Source organism: Anabrus simplex, chromosome 6, assembly GCF_040414725.1.
Source record: "Anabrus simplex isolate iqAnaSimp1 chromosome 6, ASM4041472v1, whole genome shotgun sequence".
NCBI classification, from domain to species: domain Eukaryota; kingdom Metazoa; phylum Arthropoda; class Insecta; order Orthoptera; family Tettigoniidae; genus Anabrus; species Anabrus simplex.
The window spans coordinates 349,510,814-349,526,394 of NC_090270.1; the positions used below are offsets into that span (position 1 = coordinate 349,510,814).

The 15,581-nt window shown below is 37.9% G+C and overlaps 1 protein-coding gene across 1 annotated transcript in view; it reads right to left on the minus strand.

The window, feature by feature from the left end:
• Positions 1–4,415: 4,415 nt before the first annotated feature.
• LOC136875824 (zinc finger and BTB domain-containing protein 14) overlaps positions 4,416–15,581 on the minus strand; it is a 168,486-nt gene continuing 157,320 nt past the window's right edge. The window contains exons 6-7 of the mRNA XM_068228178.1: positions 11,679–11,737; positions 4,416–4,846 (exon numbers count right to left, since the gene is read on the minus strand). Coding sequence (XP_068084279.1) covers positions 4,540–4,846; positions 11,679–11,737 — 366 coding nt within the window. The 3' untranslated portion in view covers positions 4,416–4,539. The remainder of the gene's footprint in view (positions 4,847–11,678; positions 11,738–15,581) is intronic.

The following is a 15,581-nucleotide window of genomic DNA, read 5'->3' on the forward strand; positions in this document are numbered from 1 at the left end:
AAACCAAGGGACTAATCTCCCCTCAATTAACACTCGGGTAAGGGCAAGGAAGTCCCACAAGGTTATTTACGCCGATCCAGTGCAGTTCGTTTTTCAACCAATGTATGTGACTTTAGCATTCCTCACCATCTTTATTTTATGGAACAACAAGAGCTCACCCTTATGTGAATAACTGTTTTCAATCACTATGGTCATTGTTTTATATGAACAATCAATCACTACATATTAAAGTAACATTTTCATGTCATTCATTCCACTCACATTTTAAGCAATTTTAAAGATCAATATTTGTTTTAATAGACATAATATAATCTTATTGGTTATTTTTAAATTGTTAAAATTCGTATTTTATCAATGTAATATTAGAGGTTTCTTCATTATACATACTGGGATCAGGGCCCTGACCCACCATGGATTAAGTTATCTTTACCTGATGATGCTCACTAAGATTGAGCGAAACATGCCCCACTTGTAATTTCTATTAATGGTTTTATCCTAAATATAAAGAACTATTGTGTTTTGAAAAGGTGGTTTTTATTAATATAATAACTTCTTAAACTTACATAATGTAAACCAATTGGTACACAACAGATACACACATTTTAAAAGACATTTGATAGAACATGAGAATGTTCTTCAAAAATGAATCTAGTACTTTTACTTATAATTTTTAATTTATTACATACAGTAGAGTCTCGCTCAACCGACCTTCGCTTATCCGACACTCCGTGTTATTCGACACTGGTAGTCTTAATTTGAACTTTAGGTGGATGCAATTCTGGGACACGGGGTGTGGAGGGTGCGACTGTGGGACTAGCACTGGCAGTCATGCGGTAGGACTGTTCAATGTAGTATTGGTTGGGTGCGGATGTTATAGTTTTCATATCCTCTGTGAGTATGGCGAGTAAACTTAAGAAAGTGATTGTTTTTGTGGAAGACAAGTAGAGTGGGTTAAAGAGACTGGACAAAGGGGAAACTCTCCAAAAAGTGGCTTCAGATTATGCTGTTGGACGTGTTACAGTGGGAGACTGGAAACAACGAGGGAATAAATTGAAAAGTGGTGCTATATCAGAGCAACAAGTGATGCACTGAAAATTAGAAAAAACAATGAAAAATGTGAGTATGAAAAAGTAAGTGAAGCACTATTTCTTTGGTTCACTAGAAACCAGGAAAAGGGCTTGTCAATATCTGGCCTCGTTCTGCAAGAAATGGCAGTGTATATCCAGAAGGAGTTTAATAAAGGGACCCTAATTTTACTGCCAGTGCTGGGTGGCTTGATCGGTGGAAAAAACGGTACGCATTGGGCAGCTTAATATCTGTGGAGAAAAACTGTCAGATAAATCCGATGAGGTTATGAAATTTAAAAGACAATTTCAAGAAATAATTCTTGCTGAAGGATTATCCGGTGATCAGATTTTTAATTGTGATGAGACTGGGCTGAATTTCAAGATGCTGACATCAAAACTCTTGCAGCCCAAGCCAAGACGTCTGCACCTGGCTACAGACATAGTAAGAAAAGAGTACTGCATCTACTGTACAATTGAATTAATAAGTCAATAAATAGAGTCCCGTAAAACATAGTACACAATACAGTACAGCCTTCCTGTTTGTTTTAGTTCATTTTCAAAGTGATTCCGTATTATCCGACATTTTCGGTGATCCGACGTACTCCAGGTCCCGTTTAAGTCGGATAATCGAGACTCTACTGTATATGTTACTCTACTGTTACATTCCATGTTCGGACAGACTAGAAAACAGTTATGTCAAAACTCATGACTTATTCTCACTGTTTTCAGTAAAATGGAACAGAACATAGCACCGAGAATTCAGAGGTCGACAATAATCTGCTGCTGAAGGCACCAGCTAGGTCCCCAGAAGTACACAGCACTGCTGCTGAAGGTATAACACCACCTAGGTCCCCAGAAGTACACAGCATTGCTGTTGAAGATATAACACCACCTAGGTTCTCAGAAGTACACAGCACTGCTGCTGAAGATATAACACCAGCTAGGTCCCCAGAAGTACACAGCACTGCTGCTGAAGATATAACACCACCTAGGTTCTCAGAAGTACACAGCACTGCTGCTGAAGATATAACACCACCTAGGTCCCCAGAAGTACACAGCACTGCTGCTGAAGATATAACACCACCTAGGTTCTCAGAAGTACACAGCACTGCTGCTGAAGATATAACACCACCTAGGTCCCAAGAAGTACACAGCACTGCTGCTGAAGATATAACACCACCTAGGTCCCCAGAAGTACACAGCACTGCTGCTGAAGATATATCACCACCTAGGTTCTCAGAAGTACATAGCACTGCTGCTGAAGATATAACACCACCTAGGTCCCCAGAAGTACACAGCACTGCTGCTGAAGATATAACACCACCTAGGTCCCCAGAAGTACTTAGCACTGCTGCTGAAGGTATAACACCACCTAGGTCCCCAGAAGCAGTCTGTGCAAGTCCATGACAGGCAGAAGGAAATCAAGTATACTAATAGAAATGTTTGGTATCCATCATTCCCTTTCAACCATAATACAGATATAATGGCAAACATACTGCCACCAAGCGGAGCATATATGACCCCAACATGACTGCAACACACATAAGAAACCAATATGCAATTCTATGGATTTCTTACCCAAAGCTATAGGCTCCCTGATATCAATATTAACTCAATTTGCAATTTCTACACAACTGTCAGCACCTACCTGAGTCGAGAAGGATATCAGCAAACTGATGCTTTTGAACCAACAGCATAAGCTGGTAATGACATGGTTCTAAATGTGCTGCGTGTGGCGCACACTGATGGAAAGTCCTCCTACAGGTAGCACAGTTTGTGTCGAGAATGAAGCCAATGTTTGTTCTTCATGTAGTAGTGTCATGTAAAGGTCCTACCATATTCTGAACATAAATGGAGACTGTCGATCAACTGACCAATTGCCTAACAGCGTTTATAGATGACATTTTTAAGAGTTCACATACAAAAAGAAGTCTTTCGCCAGGATGTACAAGAAAATGATTCTTTATGTTTGAGCGGGTAATTGACTCTTTCCCAGCAACTGACGATGTTCTCTGTAAATTCCACCTAAATCAATCTTCATAGGAGAAGCTCAGCGAACAACCTATCGCGGAAAGTTATTGCCTTACTCCCACATGCACGACCATGTGATCTTTCAGATGAGCCGTTAATGTATAGAGTTTATAGCAGAGTTTGCAGAAGTGTTGTTTAATGTTGCAGTGTACAGCAAGATGCCTTGTTGATTGCCAATCTTCAATGATCGTCTGCAAGATGCCTTGTTAATTGCCAATCTTCAATAATCGTCTGCAAGATGCCTTGTTAATTGCCAATCTTCAATAATCGTCTGCAAGATGCCTTGTTAATTGCCAATCTTCAATAATCGTCTGCAAGATGCCTTGTTAATTGCCAATCTTCAATAATCGTCTGCAAGATGCCTTGTTGATTGCCAATCTTCAATGATCGTCTGCAAGATGCCTTGTTAATTGCCAATCTTCAATAATCGTCTGCAAGATGCCTTGTTAATTGCCAATCTTCAATAATCGTCTGCAAGATGCCTTGTTAATTGCCAATCTTCAATAATCGTCTGCAAGATGCCTTGTTAATTGCCAATCTTCAATAATCGTCTGCAAGATGCCTTGTTGATTGCCAATCTTCAATAATCGTCTGCAAGATGCCTTATTGATTGCCAATCTTCAATAATCGCCTGCAAGATGCCTTGTTGATTGCCAATCTTCAATAATCGTCTGCAAGATGCCTTGTTGATAGCCAATCTTCAATAATCGTCTGCAAGATGCCTTGTTAATTGCCAATCTTCAATAATCGTCTGCAAGATGCCTTGTTGATTGCTAATCTTCAATAATCGTCTGCAAGATGCCTTATTGATTGCCAATCTTCAATAATCGCCTGCAAGATGCCTTGTTGATTGCCAATCTTCAATAATCGTCTGCAAGATGCCTTGTTGATAGCCAATCTTCAATAATCGTCTGCAAGATGCCTTGTTAATTGCCAATCTTCAATAATCGTCTGCAAGATGCCTTGTTGATTGCTAATCTTCAATAATCGTCTGCAAGATGCCTTATTGATTGCCAATCTTCAATAATCGCCTGCAAGATGCCTTGTTGATTGCCAATCTTCAATAATCGTCTGCAGGATGCCTTGTTGATTGCCAATCTTCAATAATCGTCTGCAAGATGCCTTGTTAATTGCCAGTCTTCAATAATCGTCTGCAAGATGCCTTGTTAATTGCCAATCTTCAATGATCGTCTGCAAGATGCCTTGTTAATTGCCAATCTTCAATAATCGTCTGCAAGATGCCTTGTTGATTGCCAATCTTCAATAATCGTCTGCAAGATGCCTTGTTAATTGCCAATCTTCAATAATTGTCTGCAAGATGCCTTGTTGATTGCCAATCTTCAATAATCGTGTTTCCAAAACGGGAATATTTGTTGTGCTATTCGCAGTGCTGTTACTTCAAGGGACGATTCAAATTAGTTTTATTATATATCGTGGAAGTTCATTTAGCATGATGTTCTAAATTAAAAGTCTTTCCTAACACTGAGCAACTGTGTTTTTTCGTGTGGCGTTCCAAATACGCTTCTTTTGTGAAGGCCCTCTCACATATTTCACACCTGTATGGTTGATCACGAGAATGCCATAGTGTATGACTTTTGAAATGATTTTTATTGTTAATTGACTTGCCACAAATCTTACATTTCTGAGGTCCCGATCTCGAATGGTTTGATCCGTGTTTCTTTCCACAGATAGAGCAAATGTGTGCATCCCTCATCTTCCTAGCTTCAAGTAGTGTTTCGGAAAGAGATCTGAAATCATTTGTTATAATTTATTTGTCATTGATAAAACACATTATCAACAAAAGAACACACTATATAATTGATCACAATTATTATTTGAATACAAAAGCTAATTGGTGATTATTCTACTAATTTTATATAAAGAATGCATTCAATATCTGTGGAAAACTCACACCTCGAGCATAACATACAGAGCGCCAGCCTACTGAAGAGAGTAGTGGCCAGTAAACTCTCTTCTGCCAAAGTATCCACTCATTGTTTCGTTGCTTTTCTTCGATAATGGGAGAATGTCTAGGCAGTGTAGTTGATACATTGTTGCCTAATTAGACAGTATTATTTGAGACAGTAATGTTGGGAAATCTACTTGAGACAACATTTCGTCGCCATAAGACCTATCTGTGTTGGTGCGACGTAAAGCCCATAGCAAAAAAAAAAAAAGAGACAACATTAATTCATATAAGTCACAAGAAATGGCCACATTGTTGACTGTGGAATTAGATTTAATGTTATGCCCGTAGTTTGAGCGTACCTGTCACACAAAAACATGGATCAAATGAAAACTAATGCAGATAATTTGCTCATTCATGTCATCGAAGGTAGAGACCGATGCATTCTTCATTCCTTGAGCGACTGCTGGCTGTGGTGCAAATCTTTCATTTGAGCTAATTGAAATAACTTCAGAAAGAGCAGATTTGTGCACTCGTGTCTCCACATCCACTAAATTGATATATACAGTATATGGATTATCTTTTTTTTTCTAATTTCCACTCAATGCAGTTCTTTTCTGTCACTGGTCACATGGTGTGGCACTTTCACTCTCACTCTCTTTAATATTCTGCTCACTTTTACTAATAATATAATATAATATAATATAATATAATATAATATAATATAATATAATATAATATAATATAATATAATATAATATAATATAATATAATATAATATAATATATTTATTAACAAATGTTACATATTATATAAAAGTGTTGAATGGTGGAACATCCTTCTATTGATTCCTATTAAATAAGTCAAATGTCAACACGTAAATAAATTACGAAACCACTTGTACGGCATAATGAATACTGAACATCGGTGAAAATAAAGTGTTGTTTAAGAATCGCAGTGTCACGCAGACATCATTGCACATGCCTCTTGTTCCCTACAGTGTGTATTGTTAGAATATATATTGCAAAGGGAATCTAATATACAAAGATAAGAAAGGCACTGCGTCATTACGATCTGAGCTTGTCATTTGAAACACTGTGCACGACCACAGCTCTTCACGATTCGAACAGAAGAACTGCCTTATCAAAACGGGGAAATACTGTCCTATGAACAATACTCAGGCCTGGACTTTCACACAGTTATTTTTACTTTTAGATCTCGTTTTCCAATTTACCTTCACTATTTTGTCTTTTCAGCACATCGTTACATTAATTTGCTGTTTATACATCACATATTGTTCTGCGTTTTCATTAGTAATTTTTATGCATTTACAGCATGAACTCAGCTTATATGAATAATAATCTGGGCTTTCATTAAACAACGATACTCAAACATAAATATGCTCCATACTCGGTTTGAAAATTCTGAAATAAAATTAGCCTTCTACAAGTCTTGTCAGTACATTGCCTGTAATCTATCACGGAAGTAGGCACAAGTTCACATTTCAGGAAGTGCCTGAGTACTAACACACATAAATTAGTTTTATTATTCGTGTATGATTCACTTCACAAGTTAGAAAACCAAGGAAAAAGCCATCTAAAACAGTCCATTGAAAGAAAATTATTTCATAATTCAACAATATTACTTCTATGAATGGTCACATACCTTTCTGAGAAATACGGAAATTCAAAGGGGCAACCGATAAATGATTTGCCCTTCAACAACATTTAGGTCACAACGAACTAGTGGACTGCGCATCATCCTGATGATCATATACCGTGTACTTTACCCCTGCCCACAATTTTCGGCTAGCTCAGTCGAAAAGAATATGGTTTGTTTGAAAGGTTGATTGTGAATACTACTAACTACAAATTATAATTTACCATATGGACACGATCAACACTACATGTTTGTTAATGAGAACTCAAGATAAATAAAGGGATTAAAACAGGTTTACTGACTAGAAACATAAGATTCCAAACTAACAGTGAAATAAATCCCCAGGGAATACACACAAATTTACAACAGATGGTCATGCTGTGACCTCGGGTGATGAATGCAGTAAGCAAGAGCCTAAACATGGAATGTGAATATGAGATTTCTGATTTACAACAGAACATAGCCACATAAGCCAAGCTGAAAATGGCCTTATTAAGCCTTAATATGTATCAACCAATTACACAAAATTGAAAGTAGGTAGATTCGCACACTAGTGGGCAAGTCTACTTATTCCCAATGAATTGGGACACAGGAAGATCACTCTAATATCACTTGTCTGTGGCTCACCTTCGTTTACCACCAAAATGACACTGAAGTTACAGATAGAAACTAATCGCATCTCCAATGGACTTAAGGACCAAAACCTCAGTGGGCTAAATATACCCTTTAATAAACAACACTTCAACATCAAAAAACAACAACAAATCACATATAGACCCGACATGAAATATGTACATCTGACTGGATTAAGATAGTCGCATGGCGGTCAACAAGCCAGCCTTGGAGAGACTCTTGTGTCGACCCTAGTTCCATTCATTACCCCTGGTGTGTACAACTGTCCTCGAGTGGCCTTGCCGTCGCTGCGGATACAAATAATATTGCTCTATGGGTGGCAAGTTTGCACTTTGCAGAAAAAGATTTTGGCCGTTCAGTAATACAATCATTTTGCCAAATGGCCTGGGGTACAAAATCTCACAGTCCATGTGAAACTCATTTGGTCAGCCACACATGACCTTTAAATTATAAGCATTCCCACAATATTCATGGCACATTACAGCCTCATATTTAATAGTCCCTGGTTCGAAATTTGTAGACGGCCTGGGTCTGCCGGTATTATCTTTAGATGACCCCCCTAAATTCAACGTTGAAAGTCCCTACATGAAATTCTCCTTCATCAATACTACTCATGCACATCCTAATCTTTACGTTGGATCTACCTTCTATGTCATAACACCCAGTTTGAAATAGTGGGCCACTCCAACCTCCAACTTACATAAAGAAAGTGACAACATCAAACCCTGTTGATCAGGATGACACAAATGGACCTAGCATTAATTGAAATAAAACAGCACTAAACATGCAGGTGTCCCTTATATCCCATTACAAAAATACACACGTTAAAGCATTCATCGAGTGCCTAACAAGTGAGGCTGGCACCCAGGCTAACTTTGTTATGTTACACTGAGGCTGGCACCCAGGCTAACTTTGTTATGTTACACTGAGGCTGACACGCAGGTTAGATACCTAGAACACGTCAATGCCATTAAGTATAATAGGTTTTCAACAATAGGCCAACACATAATTTCAGTACCATAGAACAAGAACTAGACAAAGGCTCCTTGCTCGATGTCACGGAAAACTATTTTATTCATTTAGACCTATTTTTCAATCCCAATGTAAACCTCAAAGAAATATCAGAAAAACCTAACATTCTTTTCGACTTCCAAATTGAAGTCTTTATAGGCATCAAATCCACGAAGAAGAAATCGATCTTTTACGCTCTGCACAACACTCTCCTATGTCGCACACTACCACCACTCTATCCCCCTGACCCGCCTAAAACTCCGCTTTCCCATCCCTTCCACTCCCCTCCTTTCTCCCTTCCCCTTCGCCACTCTCCTTTTTCTGCCCCGCCCATCTCTCCTCTACCTCACTCATACCCCTTCACGTGCAGTCCACACCTCTTCTCACAACACTCAACAAGTACGCTGAACACATATGGCCGTGAATTTCTTTTACCCTATCTCAAGCAATCCACTTTATTAGCTTTTCTTTCTTTTTAGGCTTCACTACCTACGTTGAGCTGAGACAAATTTAATTTAAAATTCAACCACCCAACTTTAGGCATATCGGCCATGGCCTTGCCAACCAAACACAACACTAGGCCTTGATAAGAGCAGAAGAGCGGACATCCGTTTCATTTTATTATATATACCATGATTTTTACTCTCATTCATCAGACCAATTTTCTTGTATAACGCGTTACATTACTGCACCATATTTTACCCATTGTACATTTGGCTCTAAATGTAAAAGATTGTTAACCATTTGTACTTTGCATTGAATGTACCCTGCCCACTTTGTAACTTCTAGCTGCATCGAAACCGATACCACAAACAATAAATAAGATGTAAACATTTTAAACGACATACTTAGGTTGAACATTTCCTCAATTCTAATTGTGAATCCTTTGTGAACAGCGGACTATAAGAAGGCTCATGGCACTTGTGGCAGTACGGGATTTCCTGGACTAACCACTCTCCATTGTCCCCTGTCTGATCTCCATGGGGTTGACCCCACCCGAATCACTCCTGCACTATCGTTTAATATACGTTAGGCGTGAAATATATATATCACTCGGACTGTGCTGTGATACATTTCAATAGATGCTAAATCATTCTGCTTGCAAGATCTCCATATCAAAACATCTAATTGACAAGGAATAAAAAAGGAATGAGATTTTCTTGCCTTCTATAGTCTCAAAATTAGTCACTCAACGGTTAAAAGCATTGCTGAAAAAATGAGATACTGCATCTGAAGCATACTTATGGATACTAGAGAAGGGTTTTTAAATGCCCTGAGAGCATAAATTATCCTGATACTGCTGATTTAGCAAAAAAGTAGAAGGAATTTTTTGAAGCATTGAATTCAGACTACGTTACACTTCAGGAAGGAATTTAATTTAACTAAAATTTGTTGCGAGTTGGACTTTACTGACTTTGGAAATTCGACTCCTATGGACATGAAGGATCAGCTGCTAAATCATGCTCAAATCTTGATGTTTGTTTATTCAGCCTACATCAAAGTTTGGTAGTGCGAACACTAATAATGAACATTCCAATCCAGAATATGATATAACAAGCTCGTAGAACGCTCTACATCAAACTCAGCAGTTAAGGTTAAAAATAAACCATCAGAATTTTCAGACTCAATGCATAGATTTAAATGCGAAAGGAAAAATGTCCATGGCAACATGCAGGTCTTACGACAATTCCTCTTACTTGTCTGCCTTCCAAAACAATTTAAACTCAGACATGTGAGAGTTTAGCCCTTATTGGGCCATCTTGAGTTTGTATCAACAAACGACAAAGATGACCACTAGAATGGTATAAACACGATACAACAGAGGTGGTGAGTCAAATCAATTTAGCGTGATTATCTAAAAAGTCCTCTAATTATAATATTGATGTTGTTCCAGAATAGCCACCATGCTGGCCCCGCAGTGTAGGCTCCGGGTTCAATTCCCGGCCAGGTCGTGAAGTTTTACCTTGATCTGAGGGCTCGGCCTTTGTGATCACAATTGAGGAGCTATGACCACATGGCACCTCGTAATGAGCAGAAGTCGCCATGAGGATAGTCACCGAGATCCTGAACTGTATGAGCTCCAAAGTGACGGAAGAGTCAGCATGTGCTTCAAAGTCTTCCTACTGACTTCAACTACAAGTACAAGTTTGGAAGTGCATGCTTTCTCGACAATGAATCTTTTGAAGTCAAAACAGAGGAATAAGTTATTCCAGGAAGTCCAAAGTCCTAGTTATGATACAATCAATGAACTGCCTGTAGACAGGATTTCTGCATATACATTGCTTTTTCTTGTCTCACATTTAAATTAATTGACCAAACTTAGCTGCGCCTTGTAACACGTTATCGGGCGAGTTGAGTACGACAATTAAGAACAGTGATAGGACGGTATATTTGCCAGTTAATTTTGGTCACAGATAGCTGCAGCTATAGAAGAGTTGTAGGACATTATCCTTGTCATCCTGACATCACTAGTTCAGGCCGGACAGAAATAGCTGCATTTTAGAAAGCCAAGGAGTGTCCATCCGACTCTTCATCTGCTGCAATATTGGCAGTGGAAGGTTCTCTGGGGATACATTTGGTGTTCACCCTCAAAACTAATTAAAGCTCGGATAAAGAGTTCTCGTGCTGCTATCTGGTAGAGTAGAATGATATCAACTCACAGGAAATGCACACGCCCTAAGTCTCGCCAGCCTGCTTGGAAGACTGCAGTGAAGATAACATCCAGCGAATTCAACCCCACCTCTAAATGGTTAACAGAGTGGTCTTTATCCCCACCTCGGGCAATAGTGGATATTAATAACCCATCCACAAAGCTGGCAGGCTTTGATCTGCCACATTGCACCTGGAGTAGCCTAAACCGCATGAGATGTGGAGTAGGTAGAACAGCGTCTACTTTACACACCTGGGGCTGGTGTTCGACAAACAATGAAACATGTAGTCCACTCCGTGCTTTCACTGGCACCATGGAAGACCTCAACTCAGCAACACCCGAAGCAGTGAACTGGGTGGCGGGTTTGGACATTCCATGGACATCACTCGCCTCAATGTGTATATACGAACTGTCAGAGTTGATAGGTGGATGGTGATGTAAATATATTGTGTTTTCTTCTTGTACTTTCAAACTTTGTAAATTGCTTTCTTTGACTGTATAGATATGTTAATTTGTACTTACTTTGTACTCATCATCCACTTGTTGTGTAAATAGTTTATAGGTTGTCATTATTCATCATACGCCAAATAATAAATAATAAATAATAACAGGAAGACAATACAATATGCCTCAAACAGTAGCTGAGGTTGTATGACTGATAAGCCCAATTCAGCCATCTTACACTCCCTTCAACAGCATTTCAAAACACTTATGTACTTACTCTTGTGGAAATGTTTCCCCAGGTTCATCCTCTTCACTGTGAGGTTCTTCTTTCACATCCTGTAGAAGATGAAGGAAAATGACAATTCATTTCTGATTATGTTCTTGATGTTAAGCAACAGTAAAGAGGAAGGGAAAAGGTAGGAAAGGGAAATGCAGAGTAGAGGATAGGAAAAGACAGGTGGAACAGGGTCATGGGAAGGAGAAAAGAGAGGAGGAAGTAGCTTCTGCAGCTATCAGGAAAGATAGGGCTGACCAGGAGGGGAGAGGATCAAATGAGGTGGGTAGGGTTGAGGCTCTGGTCATAGAGGATTCCATTGTTAGACATGTGGGGAAAGTGTGTGGAGGAAAGGGTACCAGGGCAGAGAGTTATCCAGGAATTAGGTTGAGGCAGATGTTGAGGAAAGTCGAAGAGAGGGAGGAGGGGAAGGAGAAGGTGGTAGTGTTTCACATTGGTACCAACAACGTAAGGCAAGCTGATATAAGTACCAACATAGTTGGAGATGTGTGGGACCTGGTAAATGCAGCACGGGTGAAGTTTAAGAAAGCGGAGATTGTTATTAGTGGAATACTGTGTAGGAGGGATACTGACTGGAGGGTGATTGGGGATTTAAATGAGACTATGGAGTGGGTATATGGGAAACTGGGAGTGAAATTTCTAGATCCTAATGGGTGGGTAAGAGATAGGGATCTGCACTCAGATGGCCTTCATTTAAACCGCAGTGGTACGTGTAAGTTAGGAAATTTGTTTGGAAGGGTAATAGCGAGGTACATTCAAGGAAACGGGACGGCCTAGGGAGTGGTGATAAGGGAACAGGGAACTGGAATTCAAGTAGGGATGACATAAAATTGTTAGTGCTGAACTGTAGAAGTATTGTAAAGAAAGGAATAGAATTAAGTAATTTAATAGATATATATTTACCAGATATTGTAATAGGAGTTGAATCATGGCTGAGAAATGATATAATGGATGCAGAAATTTTCTCACGGCACTGGAGTGTGTTAAAATTATAAAATCCTTTTAATAACAACCACCTACTCAATAGAATATATTACTCATTGAATTATAAAATAATCATGAGGTGTCTTAAATAAAGGAACAGGTTTCGTTCGACATAGCGAACATCATCAGCCTTAATTTACAAAGATTAGGTCAGGGCCCTGAGCTGAATGATAATTGTTAAAAGAGTAACAATGCCATAATAAAAAGTAAAATGATAACATTAGACTTGTAATTGTAACAATATGTACAGATTAACAGCAAGTATTTGTAGAGGAATACTTTGAACGATGGTAGTCTATAAAGTTAAAACAAACATGAGGTTGTTAAAGTAAAAAGATATAGATATAGTGAATCTTAAAATATATGTCAATGCGTGAAGCGTGGCTTAATTATTGACTATGGAGTTCTTAAATTGAGCAAAACAAAAGTTGAAATAGAGTTTATTGAATATTACAAGTCAAACTGAGTCAGTTAAAAGGCGCATGGCGACGAAACTAAGGTTGAAATGACGTGAACTTCAGTAGTTAGGAATTCTGTAGGAGAGCCAACACAATGCCAGAAGGAAATACAAGTTGAACTAGTCCGTATTTACACGCTAGCAGTAAAATTAATCTTATACAACGTAAGACACCAATGTGGACTCGTTAAAAAGTAACTATAAACTTGAAAGTAGGGAGAGTTCCAGCAAACCAGAGGTGGATGGAGCAGATTATGGCACAATTGGAGTTAGAAATCTGAAATGAAAGAAAAGGGAGGAAAAATAAAGTTATGTTATAATGAAAAAAAAGAAGAAGAAGAAGGAGGCTTACCCTTGGGACTAGTGTGAGGTGTTCGCTAACGTTGGCTGTGCGAATCAAACTGGCGAGTAACCTTATTGCTGCTTCTAGTGTTGTATGTATGTATACGTAGAGGTGGGGAGTGAGTCATGTGAGGAGGAGGGGTGACCGATTCCTTAGGCGGGTCGGGTATTCGTGGAGGGGGTGTCGCATGAGAGGGCAGTAGAGTAGTAGTTGTTGTATTATTAACAGTTGTATAATTAAAGATTCTCGTAAAGTTATTATTACAGTATTTATATTGAAAAGAGAGAGTAGTTCTGGAATTTTCTCGATTATTGGACTTTTAATTTCTGAAGTATCATTTAAATTTTGATGTCCGTTAAAATGCTGGTCTAGGAATATGTAAATGTTCTCAAACTCTGTCATAAGTTTACTTTTATTGACGTATTTCAAGATTTGAAGGTCTTTTTCAATTGTAGTAAAACTGTGGCCAGTCTCTTCCATATGGGTGCTCATGGCGGAATACTTTTTATGTTTCGAAGCGTTGTAGTGTTCAAGGTATCTGGTCAAAAAGCTACGTCCAGTCTGTCCGATGTAGGAGAATCCACAATGGGTGCATTTAAGCCTATAGATACCAGAGTTCGAGAATTTATTGTGATTAATGTTAACTATATTTGAATTGAAGAATATATTACGGTTCGTATATCGGGTTCTATAAGCGATATTAATATCGTATTTCTTTAGAGGGTTAGTAACTTGAAATAGGCCTGGATTCGTGTAGGTGAAGGGAGCATATTTCGTTTTTTTAGGCTTGTCCGGAATCAGTTTCGTTGTGGTTTTTAATTTTATCTTGTTAATGATTTTATTAATCATTAAGGGGTTATAGCCGTTAATTCTGGCCAAATCCTTAATATAGTTTAGTTCTTTTTTGCGATTTTCAGTTGTCAGCGGGATTTTTAATGCTCTATAGACAAGACTTAAAAATGTAGCCTGTTTATGAGATTGCGGATGTAAGGAATCGTTTCTTATAGTGATGGGGGCAGAAGAAGGCTTTCTAAATATTTGAAAAATGAACTTATTATTCTCTCTTGAAACGTTTAAATCCAAAAAGTTTAGAGAATCATTGATCTCGTCTTCCTTAGTGAATTTGACATCATTGTCAAGCTCATTAAGGGATGTTAGCATACTATGACTATCGTTTTTCTGTGTATCTATAATGGCAAAAGTGTCATCAACATACCTTAACCATAATTGAAGACCATTAATATTATTGATTATTTTGTTATTTTCCAAATCATCCATAAAGATATTAGCTAGAATGCCCGAGATCGGGTCACCCATTGCTAGGCCCTATGATGATATATTCTATTATTGAAGGTGAAATAGTTTTTATTAAGTACAAATTCTAACAGACTGATGAAATTATCTATTTTGCATTTGCTAAGGTTACTGTGTTTTAAAAGGTTTGATTTAATAATCTTGACAGTTTTGCTTACCGGAATATTGGAATACATATTGGTAATATCATAGGATACCATTATATGATTATGCTCAAGATTGAATTTCGATAATTTTTCACAAAATTTCAACGGAATTTCTTATATAGGCTGTATTATTGAATTTAAAGTGTTTACCGAGAAAATTATGCAAAAATTTTGAAACTTTGTAAGAACTTTGTTTTGCTCAATTTAAGAACTCCATAGTCAATAATTAAGCCACGCTTCATGCATTGACATATATTTTAAGATCCACTATATCTATATCTTTTTACTTTAACAACCTCATGTTTGTTTTAACTTTATAGACTACCATCGTTCAAAGTATTCCTCTACAAATACTTGCTGTTAATCTGTACATATTGTTACAATTTCAAGTCTAATGTTATCATTTTACTTTTTATAATGGCATTGTTACTCTTTTAACAATTGTTATCATTCAGCTCAGGGCCCTGACCTAATCTTTGTAAATTAAGGCTGATGATGTTCGCTATGTCGAACGAAACATGTTCCTTTATTTAAGACACCTCATGATTATTTTATAATTCAATGAGTAATATATTGTATTGAGTAGGTGGTTGTTATTAAAAGGATTTTATAATTTTAATATATTGTCCTCAATACGGTTC